Genomic DNA, 25,860 nt, shown 5'->3' on the forward strand with positions numbered 1-25,860 from the left:
GCTGCTGCTGCTGCTGATGATATCGAGCGTTCCTGCCGTTGTTAAGTTTCCTTATCGTTCTACAGCGACAAGTGATAGTTGTTGCTGACGAAATCGTTGCAGTCGCCGAAGGCGTCGCCTTCGACTAAGGCGTTACCATGATAGGTATTCACTATATATCGATGCGACGTTTGCATGCGAGGTGTCGTGAGATAAAAGCGACGCGATGAAACCCCTCGGCGAGACCTGAGTGCGTGCGGCCGAGATGACAAAGGCATCTTCTATAGTCGTGTCGTTTCTGCATTGGCTGATGTATTGATCTGTTGGTTGACTGCCTACCTGTTCTGCTCTACCTAGCTACTTTAACCATGTAACGCAGTGATGAGAAGGACTGGACTTCGTTCCAGAGCAAAAGCTGATCACTTCGAAGCTTTCATAACTGCCCATCATCGACAACTCTGTCAGGCTGTGAAGTGCAAGTGTCTGTTGCCTTCGGATACATCACAGGCTGAACACTTTTATTATCTAAAGCAAGAACTGACAACCCAAACGAGGCAACTTACCGTTGCGGTACATGACGCGAATGGATGGTATGGTTGAAGATACAAGACCGCCCATAAATAACGTCCTCAGTCTAATTAGGGCGCGTGAAAAAAAGAGCTAAACGTAGAAAAAGCAAGACACTAACATTTTTCGTCAACATAAATTTGTCGCCGGATCAATAAGGTGTTAATCTCATATCTCACCATCGTTCTTATTGGGATGACTAATCATCAAATCAGTTAACTAGCGGTAAGTAACTTACTTCCGAACCTACAACTATATTTGTAGTCCGATCCTTCTGATAACTACAGTAATGAAATCTAGAGTAAGGACGTAATAGCCATTTGAGGAGTTCGTTTACTTTGCAGGAAGTACCGTGAGCTAAAGTCAAAAGTAGAAATAGTTCGATGACGAAATGTTAAGTCAGGGTCCTGTTGACTTGACGTATTGGTAGGTAAGAGCACTTATAGCCTTTGTAGTGAGTATAAACAAAGGGCATGCTTCGTAGGGCCCTTACTGTTCAGGGCAGCTTCTGCTCCCTGAGCAATAAGCAAAGAAGCTGCAAGCGCCGTTGTACCTCTTAGCTCTCCCCAAAGGTAAACATAAATTTTTGGGCATTTACGAAGTTATATTGGATAGCAATAATATTGCAGTAGTGAAAACGTCACTGGAATGCGTGTCGTTCTTGAGGACTGCAATACACAGGCTTCAGCTACATTGAACGGCTATTCGGTTCATTTTCCAGTACGTAACTCATTAAGTTTCAATAAGTTTTTACTACCTGAATCTTGGGTTTTGCATATCCAAAGTGAATAATCGCGAGGTATTTCTTTATCAGCACTGTGGTTATGCGCAGATGGTGTTTATTCAGTGAACACTTTTTTTCCACTTTAAAAACACGGTGCTTTACGTAAAAACCAACAATAGCAATGGTTTTGAAATTTGAAAACTAGCATTTTTTATTATCAGCACCAGGCGGAATTTATAAATTGGCATTTCTCGTGCCCAACATGATATGGCAGATTTCTGGCCAAAAAGACCAAGTTAGAATTAAAACTAAAATCATTATTTCCAATTTGTACGAAATGAAGGCTACTTATTTGGACCAACAAGCTAGCCCACAATCGTATAAAACGTTTGAGCTAACATGTAGCAATTCCCACGTGTCAAACTAAAACGAAAAACGTACTCTTTAAACTTAGCTATGGCCTTATAGTGACAACTTGTTTTCAATGGGTATCTCTTCAAAATCCTGTTTGGTCTCCGCGGCAGTTTCCGGCGACAAGTTCTAATCCAGGCAGACCATCTGCAAGCATTTATTTCTCGTACCCCTCAGTCACTAATTTCAAAATACTGGTTGCTTTATTTAATCACTTTATTCCTAATTACCTTCAAACGTAAAAAATTACCAGTGTATAGGCTTACGGCCTTTTGTTTGCCTTATTATTATTATGCTCTGTTCCGAAACCTGTGCACGTAACGCATAATCGTGTTTCCCAAACATGTTTGTATCGCATTTTGAAGTATTAATTGTAGAAATGGCATCACAATATATCTCTATAGTGTAATGTTGCTCTGGACTTGTTATTTTTTTTTCTCGCTATTTTTTAGTTTTGTTATCGAGCAGTTGTATTGACGAATTGTTTGTCTGCTTTGTTTGTCTAAAAGGTGTTTTGTTGTATAAAATAAGAGTGTGTAGAAGAAAAATTAGTTCATACATCTAAAACAACTTAAACATTTCACTCCAAGTATACGAAGTATTTGCATTAGAGATCCGCATGGCACTCAAAAACGACTTTATAATAGTTGCATAGGACATATAAGGCTAAAAAGTCGATCTATACGAACACTTCTGTTGACATCGAACCCGCAATGTAGGTAGCGTTACGCAACAGTGTCCTTGTCATCGTTTAAAGGGTGAAAAAGGAGCATGTTTTAAGCTGCGTACCAATGAAGCTGCATATATTTGAGATTCGATAGAACTTAATAGAAATTCGTTCCCGGGCGTATTACACGCCACACTGTTAATCAAAGTTACTTGTAACGACCAATTACGTTCCAGTCCCTATACAGAGAACTATATATATGTAGTGTTGCTCTAACCGGGTAAGTAAAAACAACGTAAATACTGGTCTTGTGAGTGTCTCACGGCGTTCTACTGCGGACCTAGTAACGTGCTTCACTAAGAATATGTCATCACCATATATATGCACCATATATATGCTGCAAAACTCAGTTTTTCGTAGCGTGTCACCATGAACTTATCTATTAGGCATCACTGAACAACCAGTATACTGCTATATGGCAAATAAAGGTAACGAATTTTTAATACTAATCGATGTATGATAAGAACAACTCCATTATCAATGAAAATTCATTTTTGCAGAAAGGCTTCACGAGTACTGTGATTTTCTCGGGCCAGTGGTATTCTGTTGGCGACCTAACAATGTCCCCTTTGTGCCCCGTTCTCTATTGTACGAAAAGCTGGATATAGCCACTGCCTTTTCGAGCGTGCCCTCCCGTCCATGTAGATAAGCTGTCGTGGCTTGACAAATCGAAAAGATTTATTGATAACCAAAGGCCATGGGTAAGATTCAAGTTGACCGGCACAACAGACAGGCATTATAGATTATTATTCCGGCCTGCTGAATTCAATTTGGCCAGACTCCAACCTCTCATTTTACAATAAAAAAAATAGATTATATATTTATGTGTGTAGAAGATATGTGGGTCATTGATTTTACGCGGCTGCCCTCTGAACAAGGAACCAGCTTTACCAAATTGCCCTTTTCTAATTTAGTGCGGAACTCACCTAAATGACCATATATTCATGGCATGACCCAGTTTTATTGAAAATCTTAGTTGTTATCTTCTCTATGTGACAAAGCGAAGTTGAGGTAACATGTTGTGACAAACATAGAAGATCGATTTAAAACGAACAGAATCGATCATTTCGTCGCTTCGTTGCGCTTATTCAAGGTAAGATTAGCGTCGAGCAAGAGATGACTGGCTAAATCATTAGATCAATTCAATAGTTACGTTCATCGGTTAAGAAAGCCCCTGAAGTTCGATTTGTCCTGCAGCTGAATCGGAAATGTACGTTATAAGCTTGTTTTATATACAAAACAAGGCACAAAGATGTTGCTCGTAAAATTTAACCTTGATAAATGGCCGTTAGTTTCGTTTCTCATTATATAGCCGTGAAAATTTATAGTGAGATTGCCTTTTACAATACAATTGCCAAATGATTTATTCTTAATATCGGTCGCTACGATATAATGCAGCCCTTTAGAGTTTTAGAGAGAGCCCTTTAGAGAGAATTTAGGTTTAGATACCTTAAAGGAGTTTGGTCGATAATAATTTACCCAACGATTTTCTATTTTTCCGCGGTGACCTTTCGCCTGTCGTCATTATGAATCTCCGTATAGGCACACTTCTGATTTGACGGACAGTTTTTTGGTCAATCAAATCATGATCACGAACGTAAATCCTACAATGATATCGGGACACAATGGTTGACTGACCTACTTCTATTGTGATTGAATTTATGCATGTTAATACAGTGGAAAGCGGTAAACATACAGCGGGAAGTACACGACTAGATAAGAGTGCCAGGGATACTGAAGACAACTTGCTTAGTTCCGATAGGAAAAAAGGCCCATATTAAACAATCAAATGTGCATGTAAGCACATGAATGAATCATAGTGCTTCAGGCCACAATGTATCCCATGTTTTGAATCACTCAAAATATACTAAACGTGTCAAGTTCTACATACGCCCGGATCCAAACTTAGATTACCAACTATCCCTAAGCTTAGCAGGCAAACTCCTTAACCCGAGACGTAGTAAACTCTCGGAGCTACCCTCGTGTCTTTATCTTTGTCCTCCTTGTTGGCAAAACGCGGACGTAAGCTATGCGTTTGAAAATCAGATTATTCTTTTGTTAGTTCAAATCGGATTCTAATTGGAGAATCAAAGCTTGTCTTGTAGCTTAAGTTACGTTTTACGTGAATTGCATTAACGCACAAGTAAAGAAAAATTTTATTAAGCTTACGCCGATAAGAAAGAAGCTATCAATAACGTGAAATAGCTCCGTTGTGTGATGGGTTACGTGGTACTTGCAATTGAAAATTTCATTTTTCATACGACATGAATCCAACAAAAGCATTACTACATTTTGCTATGTTGGATCTAGGCTTACTTGAAAAATATTGTCAATATATTGACGGGCGTATATAGTTAACTGCGTGGTTTTTGTAAGTATGTAATGTTACTTTCAGTAAGGAAATCAGGTCAAGGCTCCAACTCCGTGCTATTATATCATAAATCTAAACGCGTCCTACTTCCTGTCGTACGTCAAGTCACGTTCCAGGGTGACCAGCATTAACTTACTCGTTCCTGCCTCGATATTCTGTGGTATCTGCGGAAGTTCAAAAACCGATTTGAGTCTCGGACTCCCAAGTGAATTCCTTTGTCAGTCACTACAGTTACACTTCAAAAAAAGGAACAAGAGAAGTAAGCTGTTCTCTTTTTGATCTCTGTTATCTAAAAACATTAGATTGTTTGAATGCAATGTGGGCCGTAAGACCGTGGCGTCGTTTTTGTTTCGCACCTATCAGATTTGTCAGCTATGTGTCTGGATTGAGGCGTGTTCGTTATATGTACTGCGTGCGTTGGTGTAGTTTCCTAACTTGGGTATATTTCAGAAAACCAAAGTCGACAACGGGCCTGCATTATGTGCCTACATTCGTGCGTGCTCATCCAGTAAATTTGATTATGAAATTTCTAATTCGCTGTGCGGGAATAAGATGTTAACGAGTCATTTTTGTGTTCTTCATCTTTATGTTAAATGAGAACATCAGTAGATTATTTGTTCTAAAAACGTACTGCATTAAATGTTTCGTTTAATGCGAAACGTTAGCCCTAGGCGAAGCGACCTTATATACGTACAGTGGTCGTTATAAGAATTGTCCGCACATATATATATATATATATATATAGCATTTATTCTCCGGGAAGAGCATGGACAGAAAAGCAGTCTCAAGTGCTTCAAGCAGTCAAGCAGTTACTTAGGACTGACTTAGTCTGAAGTGTCCCACTATGACACATCTATGTGATATCCTAGTAGGCAGCGTGTTTGCCTGCTTAACATAAGGAGACGTTGTGGTGTAGGTTCGAACCCAGAAGTGGGCACGCCTTGCTTCGTGGTGGGAGCCAGCGATCTCCCGTAGCGATACCACACGTAAAATTCGAAACATTGTGCTGTCCCATTATATACGATTTAACAAACGACAATGCAGATAAGGGAGTCAGTCAGTCTCACAAAGCAGCTTTGTATTAATCAAACGATGCATATACCGTACATAATGTTGCGGCTAATGCCAGAATCCCTGGCGGTGAAGGGAGAGAATTTGAAGAGGAATATCTGGTTAGACACGAATTCGGATGTGTAGACGATGCTGACACCTCATAACGAACCGACCCTTACCTAATTCATGTAACATTAGCCAGAACAGCGTCTCGGTGATCTTCGCAAGATATATCGACAACAAAAACCTGATTGTAGCAAAAATCGAGTCTCATCTTGAAGGCAGTATTGGATATCTCGGTAGAATTTTCCGGCTATTCTTCTTTCTGCATATTTCTGGAAATATGAACCTTCGTGAGAAATTCTAATAATTTTGTTTAATAATTTCACCCAGATACACATAATGGCTGTTCATCTGTTGAGATAATAATTCTTAACTTACAACCACGCTGCTACGCGTCGGTGAAAATTACTGCTAGCAATTGGTAATGAGGTAAATAGGGAATTAGGGAGAAAAAGTAACTTCAAGAAAATAAGGTATTGTTATCAAGGTTAGTAGCTGCTTGTATGTTTGCCATGCCGTTTCATACGTTATAGGTCTGTTGGAAAAGTCTCAGATTAGTCCCTTTCTATCATACAGCGGCTTAAAGGTAGCTGAAAGTGGAGCAGTACGTGTTTTGTGTGGGTGACAGTATCGACTTGCAACTATATTGGATAATTACCCCCCCCCCTAAACGATGTTGAGTATTCTCATTAACAAAAGGTTTCATCGCCACAAAGGTCCTAGAGTTTTTCTCGAGTTCTTAAAGAAGGAACTCTTTAAAATGGTTATTCCTATTCATGATTTAAATGTATGGTACGATAACTTGCGAACGGAGAAAGTTGTATGAAAAACGTATTTGCAGCGTTTTACCATACGTGGTTTTTTTTCAGTTTGTACAAATTGAGATTTACTAAGCTAAGGATTTTACTTTTTCTATTATTATGATTATTACGCGTACACGTTTCATCTGTACATACACCTTCAGTAGTACCTCATTATGTCTTGTACAACTGTTGCTTTGTGCCAGACGGCCAATATCAATATCTCAAGATGCTGCTGGAAGTATAAAAAGTATCCTATAGAAGCTTACTAAGTAGCTTCTCTTTTTTTTTTTTCAAGGATAGAGTATCTATTGCTTGATCTTGGCGACAAGAGCCGAGATGTTCTTCGTCACTTATCTAAGTATTACGTCAGACGGATGACCTCCTATACGAAACAAAGGTGCTTATTCCAGCATTGACAGGTCCTCCGAGAGTAGTCATATTGCCACTCAACCATCGCCCAACCGGGTGTTGCGGGTTGTTGTATCCCAACCGGGATTATGGTGTCGCAGCACGCGATTTTTGAATGTCTAACTTGAACTCATGTACTCAGTCCCCAGTGAACTGCTCACGTCTTCTATTACGGGCATTTTGATTAAACTTTGCTGCAAAAGTATGCTCTCATGTCTAGATACTGCTGGTTGTATGAAAGTGTTCGAAAGACCTTTTTTACCGACCAAACATATTTCCCGTCTGACGAATTGAGTGATGCATATAGATCTACCGTTTTATTGTAGTGCCATCTCAAATGTTGTAATTTTTGTCTTATACAATAGTTTGTACGATAGTTACGTGATCTCTGAAATCCCATCTCGAGCCTAAAATGCCTATCTGTCAACCTGACTTGTTGACCTGCTTTATACAGCATATGTAGATCCCTACATAATGACGGTACCATACAGCGACCTAGCGAGGTTTTATTCTACGGTATGCTGAGAGAATTTCGCTTGAGTGCTATCTTGAGTAGTTCACTAAGGGGCATGGGCGACAAGCATGCAGGGCTGTACACTTTTGGAGATTTAACAGGCGAGGAAACGAAAAGCTTTAATTGAACTTACCCGCTGTTCGTTCCTATTATTTAGAATGAACAGGCTTCACTTCTTGAAGTTACCAGTTTCATTCCTGCCACGTGCCTGAACGAATCTGCGCAACTTGCGGGATACTTCGGCCGTTCAAAATGGAGACGCATTTGCAATTCACAAATGGTTCTCTTTTACCAGTGCGCCGAACAATGATCGTTCAAATCGGTTATGATTATTATATCGCATTGACTGCCACAATAACCGCTTAAGTCAACCAGGTGAACAAGGCCTCCTCCTTGACAGAGACAAGCCTTCGAAGTCGTAAAATATAAATCGACTAGTGTCCTAGCGATTTTTCTAGGTACGGTGTGTCCGTCTAAAACACAGGATGCGCAGTAACTTGCCAACTCCTGAGATCGTTGTGTGAGGATGACGTGCTTGCACCCGTTGAGTGTATATCCTCTATATAGAAGCGAAGCAAAGAAGTGTCGGCCAAAAAAAACTCGTCGAAAAAAATGTAAACTTTATCAGGTACATAAGAAGCACACCTTGCTATTCTAGCGGAGTTCAATGTCCCTTTGTATGCTATATAATGTTGAAGATGATCCATTTGTGAGTTGTCACACTTAAACAACTCTTTTTTGTCTTGCGGAAATTCATTTTTTTTAGCTTACATTGGTGCATGATATTTCATACAAATTTTAAAGGTTCCTTCACGCCCAGTATCCCCAAAAACGTGTAGGAATAAGTATAGTGTATCACAAATAACGAACGTGACGACACCCTCTTTGACAAAATGGGTCAGTGCAATGAGCTAAAGGTAGGACCCAAGTAATTTAAAAAAATACTTTCCGTGCTTTGGAGATCAACGGCTTTGTCTGAGCATGTTCAAGCCTCAAGTTCGTTAAATAGGGGCAGCAAATTAAGCTGTACTACAAGTTCGAACAAACTTTGTGTGTCCATTCGCCATTATTGACACTAAAAGAAAAGACAGCTCATGCTAGAACAAGACCGCAAGCTGGCCATTGCAATTGCAAAAGGCCTGAATTTGCAAATGCAAAAAGGGTCAACTATTCTCTACCGCATGGCGAAAGTCTATTAAAATGGCATAAAGAACATTTCTGACTGAACTTTTCGATACGGAAATTAACAGCTGTTTTTATGTTTAGCCTATCTTTAATATCTGTTTTGAATAGCCTATCTTTGAAGGTGCTTCTTAAAGGTAATGTGAAGTCTTCCCAATTTTACGCTTTCTGACTTCCTATGTAATACTGTTGGACTTACTATTGCAGCAAAATGAATGCTTAGGGCGGAAAAGAATAACAGGGTGCTTGCATTTAGCATTATGTCGGACTTTTCCCCGATGCTTACAAGCTAACGCACCTCCTACCCTTAAGCTTCATTTTAAAAAAACTTCATTTGATAGGAGTACAAGCTGATTGAAGGCTGATTACCATTTTCGCCTGATGTACGTTTACTAGTAAAACGTTACTTGCGGATTTTGCGGACACAACATATTTTGAAAATGGCTAGTCGGTCGCCTGGCTTCAACATGTAGTTAGTCTGTTAGCACACACAAAAAAGTTTGCTGAAATATCTGTGCTTGTTTAAATAGACTCTCAGATAGAAATCATGAGAAAAGTTCCTAGTTTAGATGGGCCAGCCTGTTGTAAGTTGCCTGTCACCTCTACCAATCATAGTTACATGGGTTAACCCAGCTGGTTTTCTCAAGTAATGCAACTCTTTGGGCTTCCCGAAACCGTTCATTCCGAAACAGGCAGTCTTGAATCGAATAGAATCCAGTTCGTAAAACTTCAGGACGGTGCGTTCAAGCTGGGAAAAAATCAGGTGGGCTATTTGTCATAACGGGCATGCACTCGTTCCCTAGTGCTGTTAATATGAAAGTGAATTTTTTCTACAACAAAATAACAAACGCGTCATAACGAACTACAGTGCATTGTTTTCAAAATTTCAGCGAAGATCTGCACATGAGCGATCTCTTCACGTTGGGCGAAACTTCAACAAGATCATATATTTTTTGTGTTGTTCCCAGTCGTCTATGCACGGAGTCGCATATGAACATACGGCTGAAAAAGAAGCAGAACCAGGTTCCAGCGCAGGACAAGGAAAATCCACTACACAGAAACAATGATACGGACTCGAAAGGAAATCGATGCCCTCTAAAAGTGCATTTCAGGTTATTCTTCTGTTAACGTCGAATCGTTTGTGAAGAAATTTGACGTAGGTGCGCATACAATACTACGGGATATCTATGAAGATTTTAACTATACGTTATAAAAATTAAATAGATTATTACCAGGATGTTTGATTAGTATTATTTGCTGTTCGATTCTCTGAAGAATGAGAGAGAGAAAGAGAGAGAGGGCCACCTTTTATTATTCTGTGACGAGAAACATTTTATTCTCGTACTAACCGCAAAATTATCGGTAGCTTACTCACGATCCTAAAAAGATATGCTTTTAGCAGGTGGAAGCGAGCCTTCGGCTAAAATTTACGTTCCGATATCCACTGAAAAAAGACACCACACCACTTTACTCCTTCTAGAAGGGCAAACGTGTTAATAAACAAGTTGATCTGTATATTCTACAGACTGTTGCGTAATCCTAAATAGCTGAGTTGTCCAACGAGAGGTTGGTGCACCGGTTCGTGTAGGCTAATCAGCACAATACAAACATATTCAGAATCGAGCGCCTATGGCCGCGGAACAGCTCGGTTCGAATACGTCGGTGTACTATGCATGGAAAGCATAACAGGCCTCGACATGAAAACGTCGGCCAGCCCAGTCGTGTTTCAACATATGGGGGGCATTCGCACACTGCAAAGGGAACTTTTCAAACACGTCCGTGAGCGATTAACCCGCCCGCAATTGAAATTATAACCCCGTTGAATAAGCGTTACATTACATGACGTGACAGTCGGTAACGGTACTTCTAGCGCATGCAAAACATTTAATTGAACCGTTTCAGAGGCAAACAAATTATCGGTTCTATACGTAAGTATGCCTCACCCAATAAAATTAATATAATTACACTTATAAAAATATATAACGGCTAAGGGGACGGAGGACACCAGTCCGGCAGATCTGACGGCAGCGTGTTTGCGTCCTTCTGTACTCTATTGATACGTTTAGCAATCCCAACGATGAGGGGCTGTCTCCAGAACGCCTTGGCTAATAGCCACGATCGATTCTGTATTACAGAGCAAGAAATATTCTGTGTTTATCATGCTCAGGCTAACTCTCTATGTGTCGAGCCTTACGACCAGCATCGACCATAGACATCCCACCACCTATCCTACATAGATATGCTTCAGCTCCGAAATCAGTTCCCAGTCGACAGAAAGCGTAGTAATCACCTATTGGCATTTGTTTTGATTTTTTGTTAAATTAACGAAACTTAGATTATTTTTGTATTATTATTGCTCTACTCTAAATTTTTGGAAAAAAAATGGTAAAAGCTAGAATCGTTCTCTATATACATGGGAAAGTAACCAACTATTAACATACGTTGTTTTATGCAACAAGGATGCGCAGTAAAATGCTCGCGACCGTATTGCGTAGCAATGAGGGATGGATCGCTGCTTAGAGGTTTAGCCCCCTCAAGCAACCCACTATGCTAACTCGGATCATTATTATATCTTGTGGAAACCTACTCTACTTAGGTATGAACCTATCCTTTGTTAAATAAATAGCACATTTAAGGTACTTTTTTGTTGCTCTCTCAGAGAGGGTTTGTTCGGTTAAATATGACCTATGGCACATTTATCTACGATAACTGTCGTATCGTTTTTGGCGTAAGCTGGAACCTTTTTTGCAAAGGAAACACTTTTTAAGCACAATTAGAGTACTATGGACGATTGACTTTCTTCGAACACTCGATTTCTACTGTGAATAGCCAAAAAGTGGCGCGGAACCCTGTTCGGAGGAACTATCGCTTCGCTCAGTATCAAATAAAGCCACTGCGATTCCTCATATCGATTGTTCGGTATCCGTTCACTCATGGTAAGGTTTAAATGTGAGCCAGGGCTAAACGGGCTATATCTCTACCATCTAACGAATCTACACCCGTATTCTAATTTGGTTAAAATTTCAATATGTCATTTCGGTCTGATTAGATTTTTTTCGCGCTATTGTTTGCTCGACTTCAGCTGCTGGGCTGGTAGCGTCCCCTTGCGCCCAAACAGCAAAGCATAGCGATGTGCATGTTTTATAGGGGTGCATTCATCCATGACGCGAAACAGAGTCCTTTTAAATAAGAGGATACGGTGTCTCCTCTCGACCACTAAATGCGGCCAACCTTGGCTCATTAGTGCGCACAAACGTTTGTCGATCGCGTATGCTGATCCTTGCGGTTCGACGAATTTGAGGCAGCGGCAACCCGGTCGCCTCGTCCGTCGGCGCCGACGCGTGTTACCGGGGGTTGTGCGCGCGTCGTTCAAAAGATGAACGCCAAGCTTAATTGTTGCTATGAGTGATGGGTTGCTATTTATCATGTCTGAGTTGAGCTGATGTAGTAATAGCCGTATCGGTTCCCGCTGTCCACTGAGTTGACCAACTTTCAGGAGAACCCTCACCCTTTCTGTAGGAGGCGGCGCCGTCCGGCAGGCCCGGCCTCCATGCCAAGACGCCCTCTGGGGCCGCTTGGTTAGCTTTAGCGGCGCCGGGGGCGATCAGAACTACATCGTGGCACTGCTGTTTACGTCTTGATGGCCGAATTTCAGTGTTATTCAGGCGCCAACAACAACTAGCAGCAGACTCTCCGCCGAACGAAACGGCACGACGCACCATCCTGATCGTCAGTTTCATTCACTCGTCGATAAATCAAATGTAACTAATTTGCAAGTGGCCTCAGAAGAGCCAGTGGGGATACCATGTGTCCGTGAACTGTTCGGGGAAGATAGTGATTTAGACAGCGTTTCCATTAATCGGAAAAGAGCAAAGTCTTGGAAAGCTGCGTCACTCACCGGCGTGTGAAGATGTGGCTAGGAGTCTTCGTATTCGCCATACTCGTAGGTGGATGGAGATCATATGGCGAAGAAATCAAAGCTGGTAAGCAACTGGCCAACTAATATTGTTACAATTGATTAGATTGCGCTACCTATCATCTCCAGTTATGCAATGATATAATACGGTACACCAAATAGCCGCGTATTGACCGCTTAACCCCAAGAGAACTGATCATTTTTCATGAGCTTCTTACATCGGGATAGGCATCGTCTATAGCTGGTTACAAATTGATCTCGGCGCGAAACAGGCATTATCTTCTATTCTGTGGTTCCAATGCATTCGGTCGAGAAAACTCGAAAAAAATAAATGTCTTCTCGCATCTCCTTTAGTAACCCGCTACCGGAAAGGGCCAGGGTTTGGTAAAAAAAGTTGCTTTTATACTCAATCACTAGACTTTGCCTGAGTCACATGAACGGCCGTACCCCCTTCTCGGCCAATAACTCTCTTGTGTTGCGACAGTGCTTTCGGTTTCAGTGTTCGAGTAATTTTTTTCCAATTAAATTGAAGTCATTTAAAACGCATCTCTCGCTAACAACACGAACCACAATCTATGGTGATCTTATTTGCTGCTTGTGAATGAATCCTCACAATTCCAAGGTATTGTTCGAAGGGTACTGACGTAAAAGAGGGCGCCAGCAGTAACGTACTGTAAACTGTGAATATGCATCAAGAACATTTACTTAGTAGATTGCTTATATCATAACGGCATGCCAATGGCAACTTCGCTAAGATTCGTTCGGTGATAGAATTTCCGCACTTTTTATCTATGTACCACCGGCATGTTGTTCTATTAGAGTCGGAGAACGATGCAGACGGGCTGTTTCATTGCCGATGGTACTTTGCTTGCAGTGGTCCTACCCGACAGTCAAATCGAGGTGGATGGGCAGGATATTCGCGCTTTCATATTTAACAACACTAACAAATACAACATCACTTTCGGCGAGGTGGGCCATTTCCTCTCCTTCATAGCGACGAATATCATGGACGTTAGTGAGCTAAAGGAAAGGCAAGTAAGTCAAGATCAAGGCCGTTCATGGCCGTACACACGACAAATTCTGCAAAAGGCAAAGATGAACATCTCGACCTATTTCATTGCTGCAGGGTAAATCCGGAGTCGGAGAATAGCATCAACCTAAACCTGCTTGTGACCGCTCTGGATTGCGAAGACACATACAGTGCTATCGACGTGCAGATGAAGAAATTTCCCACTGCAATGCTTCTTGCTTTCAATAGACCCTTTTGTCCCAGGTGAGTAAGTTAGGCCATAGAGAAACGGCACGATTTCTAATATAGAAGTAGAGCGTGTCGTGACAATTTCAAAATACAGCACGTCATTGTGACGATCCGAAATTTCTGTTTGTACGCATTGGGTTAACCGATCCGGCGCCGGAAAATTTTTTCAAAGCTTATTGCGCGTGTTCTATGCCAGGATACCGATAAAAGTTCAGCATCAACTTTTTTAGCGAACAGTTTTTTTTAAGTACTTGCACAAATTCCCACTAATGCCCTTTTCGTGTTATTACTGCAGATTCGATGCAGATGACCAGGAAATAGCAACCAAAAAACCTTTTGCTATCAGCATTCCCGTAACTGAGGGGCCGACTGATGTCTTACCAATTCTTGCGGACTTCCGAGCGATGCATCCACTCAGCCGGTGGAGTGAAATCACCATTATAGTTCCGTACTCATACAGTAAGCACCGTATTTATGGCTCGTTATAGTACTACAGATCTTTAATTATACATCTTATCAGTAAATTTTCTAAAATATACAAATATAGAAGATTCTATGGTATATTGGATATGCGCTTTACGAGATTGTAAATAGCTAATAGGTGTAAGTAACAGTATGTATTTTGCATTTTTACGCCTGTAGAAAGATGCTGTTTCATCTGCTAAAACTTTTATCCACCATGCAGTAGCTTCACGAGCAACTACATAGACAATATACCTTTTGGCTAAACGATCTTCTCTTCCGAACTGCAATACGTAGCTCACACATAATTCCTATAAGTCTAAAATGTATATATTAGGGGACAAATGGTTTTGACTGTAAATGACGAAAACACAGACGTTTCAATTAGCTAACGCTCGGTAGAAATGCCTCACTTGGATGACTTGGGGTCCGTGGCGGCCTTATCGAGGAACCCTATCATAGTGAATAGTCTCGACATACAACCTCGATATTATGCTAACGGGCATCTTTTACATTGCTTCTATAATGACCCGCCACACACAAGCTAGTATAGCCAATATATGTTAGGATAAATTTCCTAAGTAATTCAGTTATATGTCAATAGTCTTGAGTGGTTCATTTAAATTGCATCTATCTCGACTGTGGAATATGTCGGCCTAAGCTAAACCCCCAATTGGAATTCTGTGCCAAATTATAAACACGAAAAAAGCTAAAAGTCGGCCTTAGTTATGTTTCCAATTTGTAACTCGAGATAAAGCCTCTTCTACCAATTTATTGAATAGAAGCCTAACTTTCATAAAAGCTGAGGCTGTAGGTGATAAAATCGACACCTTGTACAAACAACAAATGTTTATCATATGAGTTGTTGTAATGTATCCTCGATTTGAGATTTCAAAGGCTTTGATTAGAGATTTTTACTACGTTTTGAAATAACATTTACTTTTAGCTGATCAATCCAAAATGATATGTTGGCTTACAAGGAAGATTCTCAAACATAATCAAGGCCCTTGTTGTAGGTTTGCAAAGAGCACATAAAACTAAAAATTAACAACAGGCATATTGTGGCGGAGCTCTTTCTTCAAAGACGTTTTATCTAACAGCTAGAACACCCACCTGGTGACCTAGCGCGGCACACTTCGTCTACATTTTACTCAACGCGGGTTTAAGAATTGGGTGGATTCGGCGTTTCCGGAGCTGCCCCAGTGGGCGGCATGTGACCTGTAAGCGAATGCCTCTTGTCCTTTCCTACGAACGAACCATATCAAGCGACTATTATTTTGATCGTATGAACGTAAAACTTATTCTAGCGATGGATATTAATGTATGCCCTTCTGTGCTCCACGAAACGCCAATCACAATTTGCGCACAACAACTTCTAACAAATGCCCTATTGTTTCATTAGTAAACATTGTTATTTCTGATTTGCTGCAGGACATCATATAGACATACATGTGAATCAATATAATATTAATGGTAATAAAGAAACATTTTACAAAATCTTTCAATGGGAGACCGTAATTAAACGATAAGCAAAACATACGTGCTACATTGTAGATTAAGAACCAAATGTTGAATTCTATTCTTTTAATAAAATTACATCACAGGTTACACCTCAGGACATGGAATACTATGCTGATATTCTTCCAATAGAAGAGCAAGGAACTGAAGCTTATACGTATGCAGACGAATGGAAGATCACTTTAAAAGTTTCCCATGCTTTGTTGATTAAGCCGTGGCACATAGGATATCAGTAGCGTGAAAGCGTGTATCTCATTATTAACAAGTACGCCAAACACGAAAGTCCGGATAACTCGCCCAAGAGTCAAAGCAGAAAGGCTAGATATATACATTAACAATACGGCGGTATGAATGAGGTTTTGAAAAACAACAATCGCTGAGGTATCTGCCTTAAATGTTTAACAGCTGGGAAGTATAACGTCATTTGTCAATGATGCATTCAACATATTAGCTGGAGAATATCTGGAGCAGATCATGCGCGCCGTGGAAGGTGTCCGCAGCAATGATCAGGTCAATTCGGCGGCATCAATCGCCCTTTGGAAATATTGCCCTCCATCGGCACGCTCTGTCGGAAAGTGTGGATTAAACTCTGCGTCCATGAGGGGTGCGTAACTTTTTGCAAGGAACTTTAGTCTGCTGTTGCAAAACAAAGAGTAACGGAATGAATGAGACAAAGCTTATTTGGTGTTGTTTCTATTTAGTTTCTAAAACTAGTATTCAACTATCCGGCTATAATACTTTACTATCTTTACTACACTCCGTTAATCGAGCTTTGATGCAATTCCAATTCCCAGTCAGGTAGGCCTCTAAGGCCTCAGAAAGCAGAACTACTTCTAAATAAGCTGTGGCAGATGGGACCATCTGCAGCAGCGGTACATAGGTAAAATAGAGGAAATATATTAACAATGGTGATAGAATAATGGTATATGTTGTGCTAGTGAATAGTCTGTTGTTGTGCGAAAAATCAACGCTAACAAGCATCATTCAGCTCAAGAACAGCGCATTAGTCCTTCACATCGAGTGAAACAGCTGAAGCTGAGGGGAATTTCCTTTATTTAAGCCTTCGCATGGTTACACATGAAGTAGAATTTTCATCAATAAAGACTCATGGAAGCGACGTCGTACAACAGGTTGTACTTCGGTCATTTAAGTCAGTGAAATTAAACATATCTACAAGTTCCCAAAATGTTTCGATCTTATATTCTGACCTTCGATCGGCTCGTCTTTCTCTAAACAGCCGCTGAAGGAACTGCTCGTTTTCGGTATATGATATTCCTTCATAAACCTGTGCACCATCCTCAAATGCTCTCATGGCTGTGCCTAACAAGCGTGCAGCTGTTACGTGCACTCGGTATACGACAACATGCAGTGTAATTTACTTGAAATAGCACAAACCCAGAATTCCTCAAGCTCACGGTGACCGTTGTTGCTTACTCTCGTATGTTGCTGATACGGTCACTGAAAAGAGTTCTTGGTAAAAAAAAATGTGATAACAGTACTTGGACGCTTAACCTAGGACATTATCTGTTCCAGTTTGTTACACAGATGTTTGACTTTAGTGCTGCCCCCAGATTATTCAGCTCGCTTACGTGCGTTTTCTTATCATTTTCATTGAAATTGAACTGCGTTAGCTTGTTGTGTTGAATTTTCTCTTCAAAGTAATAACAATTGTCCTGGGGTAAGTTTTTTGTCCTAACCACAGTTAAACGTAATGTGTAACGTGACCATCACAGTAACTGAGAGATCTCGATAGTACCCTGTTGTTGTTGTTTAGTAATCTGGCGATCTCAGCGATTGCTTCCAATTAACTTTAGCGGCCCAGGATTTGATCACACAGACTTGAATCATTTTCGGTGGCTAATTTTAAAAGGGGTCAGTGTATGCTTTCATCAAGCAGTTTTAACAGCCAGCAAGCCAGCTAACCAGTAGCGTATTTTCTTAATGACGTTTTAAAACTAGCCGCTATATGGAGCGCATTGGCATGGGCACCCGGAGTGATCCAGGTTCGAATCCGGGCATAGACACACTTTGTTTCTTGATGGCTGGGAGCCAGCTAGCCAGCCGTCAGTGTTTGGGTATGGCTAACGGCGATGCCGGACGAAAACATTGAAACATAGGGAATTGGAGCTTGTTTGCCACCAGCTATTGTCCATAGGGTTCTATTAAGCCATTCGTTTTTAAACTGTTTCATGGCACATGATAACGATTTGCTTCATGCTTTACGAACAGGAATTCTGGATGCGTATCGTGCAAACCCGAAAAAGAAGGATAATAGGGAATTTATCGTAATTGGCGATGAAGAATTAGCGTTGGATTTCTTTGAACAGAGCGTCGACTACGGGATGTTTAGTGTTTTTCGTGAATTCTTCATTATTCTCACCACGCCTTACTCCAATGTCGTCAAAGATTTCTTGTTTGACAAAGTTACGAGCGACGCCAATGTCGCGATCGCATCGACCGATGTTAAGGATGAGGATTGTCCTGTAAGTCTTCAACAATAGATTGTTTTGTCTATCATCGGTAGTTCTATTGGCAGAATCTGCATACCCTTAATGAAACAATTCGTGTACAATACATTTTGCAGTGATTGATGAAATATGTCAGTTGGTTATTGGTTGGCGTACTAACGATCGATGGGATAGAAGACGGGCCGTATTTTGCTGATGTATACGCTGCTCGACGTTCTCGTGACGGTCCGATAAACGTCATACCTGTATAAACATACTTGCCCCTATCGAGCATTTTCAGATTTGCGGTTAGTCGTATAATTGAATAGCTATAGAAAAGATAATCTTCACAAGAGATGTCGTAGCAGAACGTTATAAACGAAAAAACAGAAGAATAGTATTATGTAGCTGAGGAGGGTTATGCAGGCCATGTGCCCTATTCGGGGACTGGTTACTAACGTTAGGGATCATTTTAACGCGTCGAACCTTCAGTGTCGAGCCATTTAAGGTTAGGTATGATCTGTGATTTAAATATCGTTATACCGCCATCCACAATGGAGTCAAAGATTGGTTGTCATAGGGTTGTATTCAATGTCGTCCATTGTAGAGATACGTTTAGCTGCTGCTGCTGAGAGGGATTAACTTTAGAAAATGTAAACATGGCCTGCTAAATACTGATTTTGTCCATTGCAGGTAACGGACAATTGCCACATTGAGCTGCCTATGAACGCTTACATTAATGCTGTGAAGAATAATCCTGATCTTTTTGGTCGGAACGTTGATAAATTTAATCATAAATATACCGTGAAAAAAGCTATTCTGGTAAGATATTTTGAGTAGTTATTTCTCGTTTATCCACATGTTAGAGCTCATCGGTTCTCAACGTACCAACAAACTCAACGGGGTGTAACATATTATTAGCAGTAGGTAAGCAGTATCTCTTAAAACTGCTTCTGTCTATTATCAAAAAAAGCACACCCAGTAAAAGACTCTATGAATATGTCCACTATTATTCTCCGTGCGTTGACCCACCTACCGTTTCATGGCATACGGTACTTGCTTAATATCGTCATGGTCTTCCGTTAGATTACAGCAAAATGAGGAAAAGTATTACTTCTATACATGGGATATTTCTATTTAGATTTCACCAACATAAAGGCTGAAGCTGGAAGTCATCGAGCCGACGGCATCGGCTAAAAAGTCAGTGACTATAGCCCCCCTTGAAAACGCTGCCTGGAAGCCCCTATGTTTGATCTATAGATGTGCTATGTAGCTTAAATTTCAATATTTTCAGAACTTGATCATCTTCTCGGACAGACGAAGCTGCTCTCCTATAGCTCAAAAAATAACGATAATCGATTACTCTTTCTACTTGCGTATTTGTATAGAAAGAATTGCGTGGATCTGGTCAATGTGGCTTCTGTGCGAAATATACTATACGAACCCTGACTGTGAAGGCTGGTCGAAAAACGTTTGACCCAGTGGCCGTTTGGGACTATTTCAATGGACTTCAAATGATTGACGGAGCGACCCGGGTCAACTATCAGCTATTTCCACGATTTCTTGGAGATATGGGTGGAGTGAACCTTCGAATCGGCGTTATTAACGTGCGTTCTCCTGTCCACAATCATTTTTGCTAGCTAGGCTCTCAGTCGGCTTTCCATTAAATAAAGAAAATGTTTCTTTGAAGTGCATAATAGCTCTAAAGATATAGACACATCTTCATGATTTATAGGTACGTATACAGTTTTATATCTAAAAAGTCATCAGGCCATGAGGATACATAGCACATTGCTTTAAATATTATGTTGTTGTATTCAGATGGGTCGAAGTATGCGTCACATACTGAAATCTTTATTATTTACAACCAATACGCACCGTTAGAAGAACGTTAAACGGTAACGACAATGAATGAATTCGCGTTTTCGTTTGTAGTTTGTTTTTGACGATGTTCCAAACTATACTAATTGCTCCTTCAACACGTTGTGTCTTGTAACTTCTTTTTAAGCATAACTTCAATTCGATCAGCGCGGTAATTAATCAACTGCTGCTGTACCGTGAGATTACAGGATTCAATTAGCGTTTATTTCATTCTACTGGATGATTACAGTCCATTTTAGATTAAACAAAAACCGCTAAATTTACGCGACCTTCCTAGGAGCCTCCTATGACAGAAGTAACTTCTCGGGAAGGACGGGTGGTCAACGTTAACGGAACCCTCGTCGAGCTCTTGAAAGAGCTTGCGAGAAAGCTCAACTTCACGTAAGTAAGACTAATATTCATTCGAAATAGGTCCCGGGTGCACTCACTACATGAAGCTTTTTAACCTTTTTTTGTTTCAAACAACCATATTAATCAAAGGTTAGCAAGGATTTACGAGCGAATCACGTGGTTTCTTTCCAGTGACTCCATTGTTTAATATAGCCTCAGCTAGAACTAATCGAATCCCTATTAGACCCGATAGATGTGGGATCCTCCCTAGGTGACAGCTTAGACTGATCCATAAAATTGTCATTTTTATACATTAGAATTATGTATTTAATGAATAGATCGTTTGAAGTAATGATTTAAACAACTCTAAATAAGGTAGAACAAATGCTTTATAGATACACGTTCATCATGCCTCCGGAGCCTGTACCAGGCTTGAAACAGAGCGATGGCCGATGGTCGGGTTTGATTGGTCTGCTGGTTCGTCAAGAGATCGATTTAGCCCTTTATGATTTCACGCCAACGCCGGATCGTCAACAGGCTGTTAATTTTACCGTCGCTTTCGACGAGTCGCCGTACAAGTTTCTTGTTCCCAAACCGCAGCCCAACTACAAATATCTATTCCTCGACCCATTCACTTGGGATGTACGTATGGCTGATCTCGCCCCCAAACAATAAATAAATAGCTATCATAAGTAACACTTCAAGATCACGATGGCATCTAGTCAATCAAAATAAATATAGCGCTTACTTGGCCTAGGGTTACATACATATGCTCGTACCTGCTCTCTGCCTGCCCTTAATCTAACAGTCAGTATCATTTTGCAACGGCTAATCGTACGTTGTCTAGAGTGTCAGGCTAGTTTTCTTGATCCATCATCAGCCTCTTCGCTGGGAATAATGGCAGCTAAGTTAAGTTGTCTAGCGATACATCGCTCTCGGTTCGAGCTTTTACATCGGCGAGATTTTCGTATCTACAAAACGATCATACATTAACGCTTGTATAGGTTGATAAAATGAATAATCAGTGCATATAATTCGTACTCGTTCGTTGAAGTTACGAACGAACTACTGAAGTTAGCGTTTTCTTCAGACCTGGTTGGCCGTGCTGGGAACTGTGTTAATCATCGGTCCTATCCTATGGTGTGTTCATATTAACTCCAAGTTCTATGACTACTACGACATGCGCGACGGCAAAGGTCTCTTCAAGTTAGCCAACTGCGAATGGTACTGCTTTGGAGCCATTATACAACAAGGTACTTGCTATTTAGCAATTTGAATAGCATCATCTGCCCCTGCTTCGCGATGGGTTCGTTCTCACTGGTCTTGCTGTTGCAGGCGGCATTCATCTTCCTGACGCTATCTCTGGCCGTATACTCGTTGGGTTCTGGTGGCTGTTTGTAATTGTTACCCTAACTACTTACTCCGGCAATCTCGTCGCTGATCTAACTTTCCCCAAGATTCGAAATCCGTACGATACCGTTAGCTCGCTACTGAATTCGGACATCACGTGGGGCGCTTTCAAGGGTCACGCAGTTATCGAGATCCTCAAGGTACGTTTAATTTTTTCATAGTAAACAGCTTTCATTTGATCGCAAAGTACTAACACAAACCTTCGATAGCTTATATACATATCAATCTGGCTCTAACATACGGATTTAGTATATTGTGATTACAGGATATATAAAAAGCACATCGCATGGACCCAAATAGGAATATCGGTATGCTTTTTGAGTCAAAGGCTTAGCAAGCCCGTATTTCGTGTTAGTATCTTCTGTTATCTACTGCTAGTCAATAAACATTTTTTTTTTTCTACAAATAAACTGGGATCACATTGGGCTAAAGATGCGGCTCTTTTATAACTACGTTTGTATGGAACCGTTACAGCTCCAGCAACAAGGGCTATTAACCCAACTGTCTGCTAAATTAGCCCATATTGAGACGGCGCATGAAAGTTGGGCACTGAAAGAAGTTGCTGATGGTAAGATGGCTTTAATAGGATCCGAAGTGACTCTGTTTCATTACATTGGCAAGCAGTTTATAGCTACAAACTTATGCCAGTACGCAGTAGCCAAAAAAGAGATTATCCGACAAGTTAAAGTTCTCGCGGTCCGTCCGGGATTTCCATTCCTCGCTCGTTTCAATACCTTGTGAGTTGAACTTTATATATAACCGATTTTTAGAATAACTTTTCGAATACTACTCCACAATTAACGATATTACTGTTTTTAACATGTATCAATCTCCCCAATGAGTCGTTCTTTCGGATGTTTTGCAGATTAACTCGGATAGTTGAGACAGGCCTAATAATCCGTTGGAAGAAGAAATATTGGCCCAAAGAGAACGAGTGCACGGTCGATTCGAAACCTCAAGCCGGGGATATTCGACGAATTACAATTGCCCATATGGAGGGTTCGTTCTGGATATTGGGTGTCGGTTTTCTCGTTTCATTTACACTACTAGCCCTCGAGATATTTCGAAAGAGACGCGAACTTCGAGACCCCAACGGAGGTACGGCACGGTCCTGCTTCATATTTCGAACAATTTCTTTTCGAGTATTGTAAATATGAGAAAAAGGCACACGATCTTTTGTTTTACAATCATTTCTATGAAACAACGCTTTGCATTTAGATAAACACGCGGGCTTCGCTCTGCGCCTGTAGATTTCATTGTACCTGTGTACAGGTGAAAGGCTTTATTGTTTGATAGAAAGCTAGTTTCGAACAGCGGCCAGCTCTTTTCTAATAACCTTTTTCCGTAACGTTGTTTAAACACAGTATGACCACACTTATTCACGTAGCATTATTTTCGTAGAAGTTTTGTTTATTTAATAACAAGTGGTGGCAATGGCCTCGATATGTATAAACAGCGATATGACATTATTTTCAAACGTGGATTGCAAGCAAAAGCTTAATCTACAACCAACCAGACTGAGATCGCAGCCTAAGGCGAAAAGGTAAACTTTCTTTCCAGGGGAACAATATTTGCCCTATCGGCTTCATCTTCCGATACGGCACGCTGACCGGGGCAAAAGTTCCCTACTCCGAGGATCGGATAAATGGGTTTTTCAGGATTTATAGTAATTAACATAAGTAGATAGATCGGTGATGGAAAAGTAACACCCGAAAAAGAGCTTCTAATGATTTCACCTATCTATCCACGGGTTCTTTCTGAATTCACAGGGAGACCCCAGCGTATCGGCCCCAGAGATTTCAAGGACAATTTGTTCAGAAAGACGAATTACTCAGACAAAGATCATTACAATACCGATTATGGCGCACAAGTTGGAGGCGCTGGTCCTGGCGCAGGAAAAGGTGGTCAATCGGGTTACGGTTTCGAACCCTCAAACACGCCCTTCCGAGGTTATTCTGGATTTCCGAACAGAACCGATCTCATTCCCTACAATTATCCAGCCAGAAGATACTAATTCCCCATAGTCAAAACTACAATCAACAATGTCCTAAAAAAGGATCAGTTCGACAGACGTCGTCCGTGCAAAAGATAGTGTCGAATGAAGTTTCCTTTGTTCTTCTCCACTTTGACAGTATTTACTTGTTCTCTGGCTTTGGAATGACTCAGGTTGTAGACGGACCAAGACGAATTGTTGGTTCTAATAATGTGTCCCTGAATCACTAAAAGAAAGTACAAAAAAAAAACTTTGCTAGCATACGTTTCGAAATGCTGCACCTTATAAAAGTTGTTATTTTGTTTGTAATTACAACGCAATTGTTTTTAGTATCGTGTAAATTAAAGTTGTAGCATTGTTGGAAATTTGTAAACGTTGACAATTTCATTTAACTTTATACTGTAATGCCATGCGTAGCTGTGTACATCTATAAGTATAGACATATTGACCTATGGCTCATTCAAAAAAAAAAAGTAAACATTGGCTAGCTCTATTTTATTTTGCTGTGGTGTTTTAAGTTTGGTTGGACAAAAATGATCCCTTGCCCAGTGGCCTTTTATACGAAGTTGTCGATAATTTATAAAATACAAATGAAACTGTGACATGAAGAACAACGGCTGACGTAACTTGATGTAGCGGAATCGAAGAAGTTGATAGGGAAACTAGGATGGGAGAGCTGCGATTAAACTAGAATTAGTTTTGGTGTGAATAAAAATTCTATAAAATCCGTTGTGTTTTTCCTTAGCGGCTTTTATGTCGGAACTGCAATGAGAGAAATGTATACTCAGCCTGTGATAATGGCCTAACTGTAACACGGCAGCATAAACCAGTGTAAGGACAGTGTGCACGCAATATGGATCATGGATCAGGATAACAGGGCAACCTGCAGGTTATAGCGATGACCGATCAGGTCTCTACCTAGACTTCGTTAATGTTCAATCCCTAACATGAAGCTAAGCAGTAATGAATCGGACTCCGCGTACAAAGTGTGCAGATTGACATTGAGGAGACTGAATTCGATTCGTTTGAGCTCAGCGATATTTTCAGGCAAGGAAAACATAAAAATGAGGGAACGTGATGCTTAAAACTGGGATGACTGTTCCGAGACAATTACACACAATTTATAATTTCAAATAGAACCAGAATAAATTCTCTATTCTAATCGCACCTAGACACGGAAATATCTTTGAAAGACATTGTTTCCCTGCACCGATAAAAAAAATAGCCTTGGCAAATATCACTGAGCTTCGATCACGGTTTCAACCCAGAGCCTATACCGACTACGAATCTTTTATTCGAACATGCCCCTCCATGTTTTAAACGCTTCCCTAAGGGTCACAATCAACTCTAGGTAAATCAGATACAAGGTTTGGACCGCGGGGCTGTCGTAGTCCTTGGTAAAGGACATTCTTGGACAGCGGCGTGCCATTTTGCTGAAAGGCGTGTAATTCACCATTCTATATAGCAGCCACCTATTTTCCATCCATAGAGTTTTTTGGGAATGGACAAGTTTTTTTTTTAAATACAGGTGTGGTGGCATGGTGTTTCCTTAAGTGAATAGGGCGTTTGGAACGTGGATACTGGTTTAGCTTTATCCATAATGGGGACGTTTTCAGGATCCTTCAATTGATCTTTGCATCCATTTTCTCGTTGCTAAAGAATCAACGACTGTTTGCTGGTTTGTAATGAAGAAAACTCGGGAACAAATGACATGGACTAAGTTGCTTGGCTTTATCGTCCTTAGAAGGCTTTTGTCCACGATAGATTTGTACCTGAGGCTTTCATGAACATGCTGAATCATTGCATTTCTTGTTCAACGGTGCTTCCACACCCTTCCCTCGCT

The 25,860-nt window shown here is 40.7% G+C and overlaps 1 protein-coding gene across 5 annotated transcripts; it reads left to right on the plus strand.

Annotated features, from left to right (window-relative positions):
* Window positions 1-315: 315 nt before the first annotated feature.
* On the plus strand, window positions 316-24,742 carry LOC147755609 (ionotropic receptor 93a-like). 5 transcript variants are annotated; one of them, XM_086990657.1, is made up of 17 exons: window positions 316-771; window positions 9,693-9,962; window positions 12,458-12,785; window positions 13,538-13,749; window positions 13,845-13,991; window positions 14,272-14,435; window positions 16,408-16,560; window positions 18,186-18,439; window positions 19,097-19,225; window positions 19,792-20,010; window positions 20,562-20,665; window positions 21,010-21,256; window positions 21,705-21,867; window positions 21,950-22,164; window positions 22,499-22,761; window positions 22,890-23,122; window positions 23,794-24,742. In XM_086990657.1, exons 3-17 carry the CDS (start codon window positions 12,765-12,767, stop codon window positions 24,036-24,038), a joined length of 2,769 nt encoding a protein of 922 aa, XP_086846783.1. In that variant the 5' UTR covers window positions 316-771; window positions 9,693-9,962; window positions 12,458-12,764; the 3' UTR covers window positions 24,039-24,742. The 5 variants fall into 5 exon arrangements, with proteins under 5 accessions (XP_086846783.1, XP_086846785.1, XP_086846786.1 ...); XM_086990659.1 differs by having other exon boundaries at window positions 319-771; window positions 13,593-13,749; XM_086990660.1 differs by lacking the exon at window positions 13,538-13,749 and having other exon boundaries at window positions 340-771.
* The last annotated feature ends 1,118 nt before the right edge of the window (window positions 24,743-25,860 follow it).

Source organism: Varroa destructor, unplaced genomic scaffold, assembly GCF_002443255.2.
Source record: "Varroa destructor unplaced genomic scaffold, Vdes_3.0 BEIS01000005.1, whole genome shotgun sequence".
In the NCBI taxonomy this organism is placed as follows: Eukaryota; Metazoa; Arthropoda; class Arachnida; order Mesostigmata; family Varroidae; genus Varroa; species Varroa destructor.

What these genes read in the sequence shown, in the direction of transcription:
- LOC147755609 (XM_086990657.1), top strand. Translation starts at nt 12,765, where the DNA reads ATGGCGAAGAAATCAAAGCTG. An exon ending in AATAGACCCTTTTGTCCCAG is followed by an intron (nt 13,992 to 14,271) that starts GTGAGTAAGTTA and finishes TTATTACTGCAG; the next exon opens with ATTCGATGCAGATGACCAGG. An exon ending in TCGACCCATTCACTTGGGAT is followed by an intron (nt 21,257 to 21,704) that starts GTACGTATGGCT and finishes CGTTTTCTTCAG; the next exon opens with ACCTGGTTGGCCGTGCTGGG.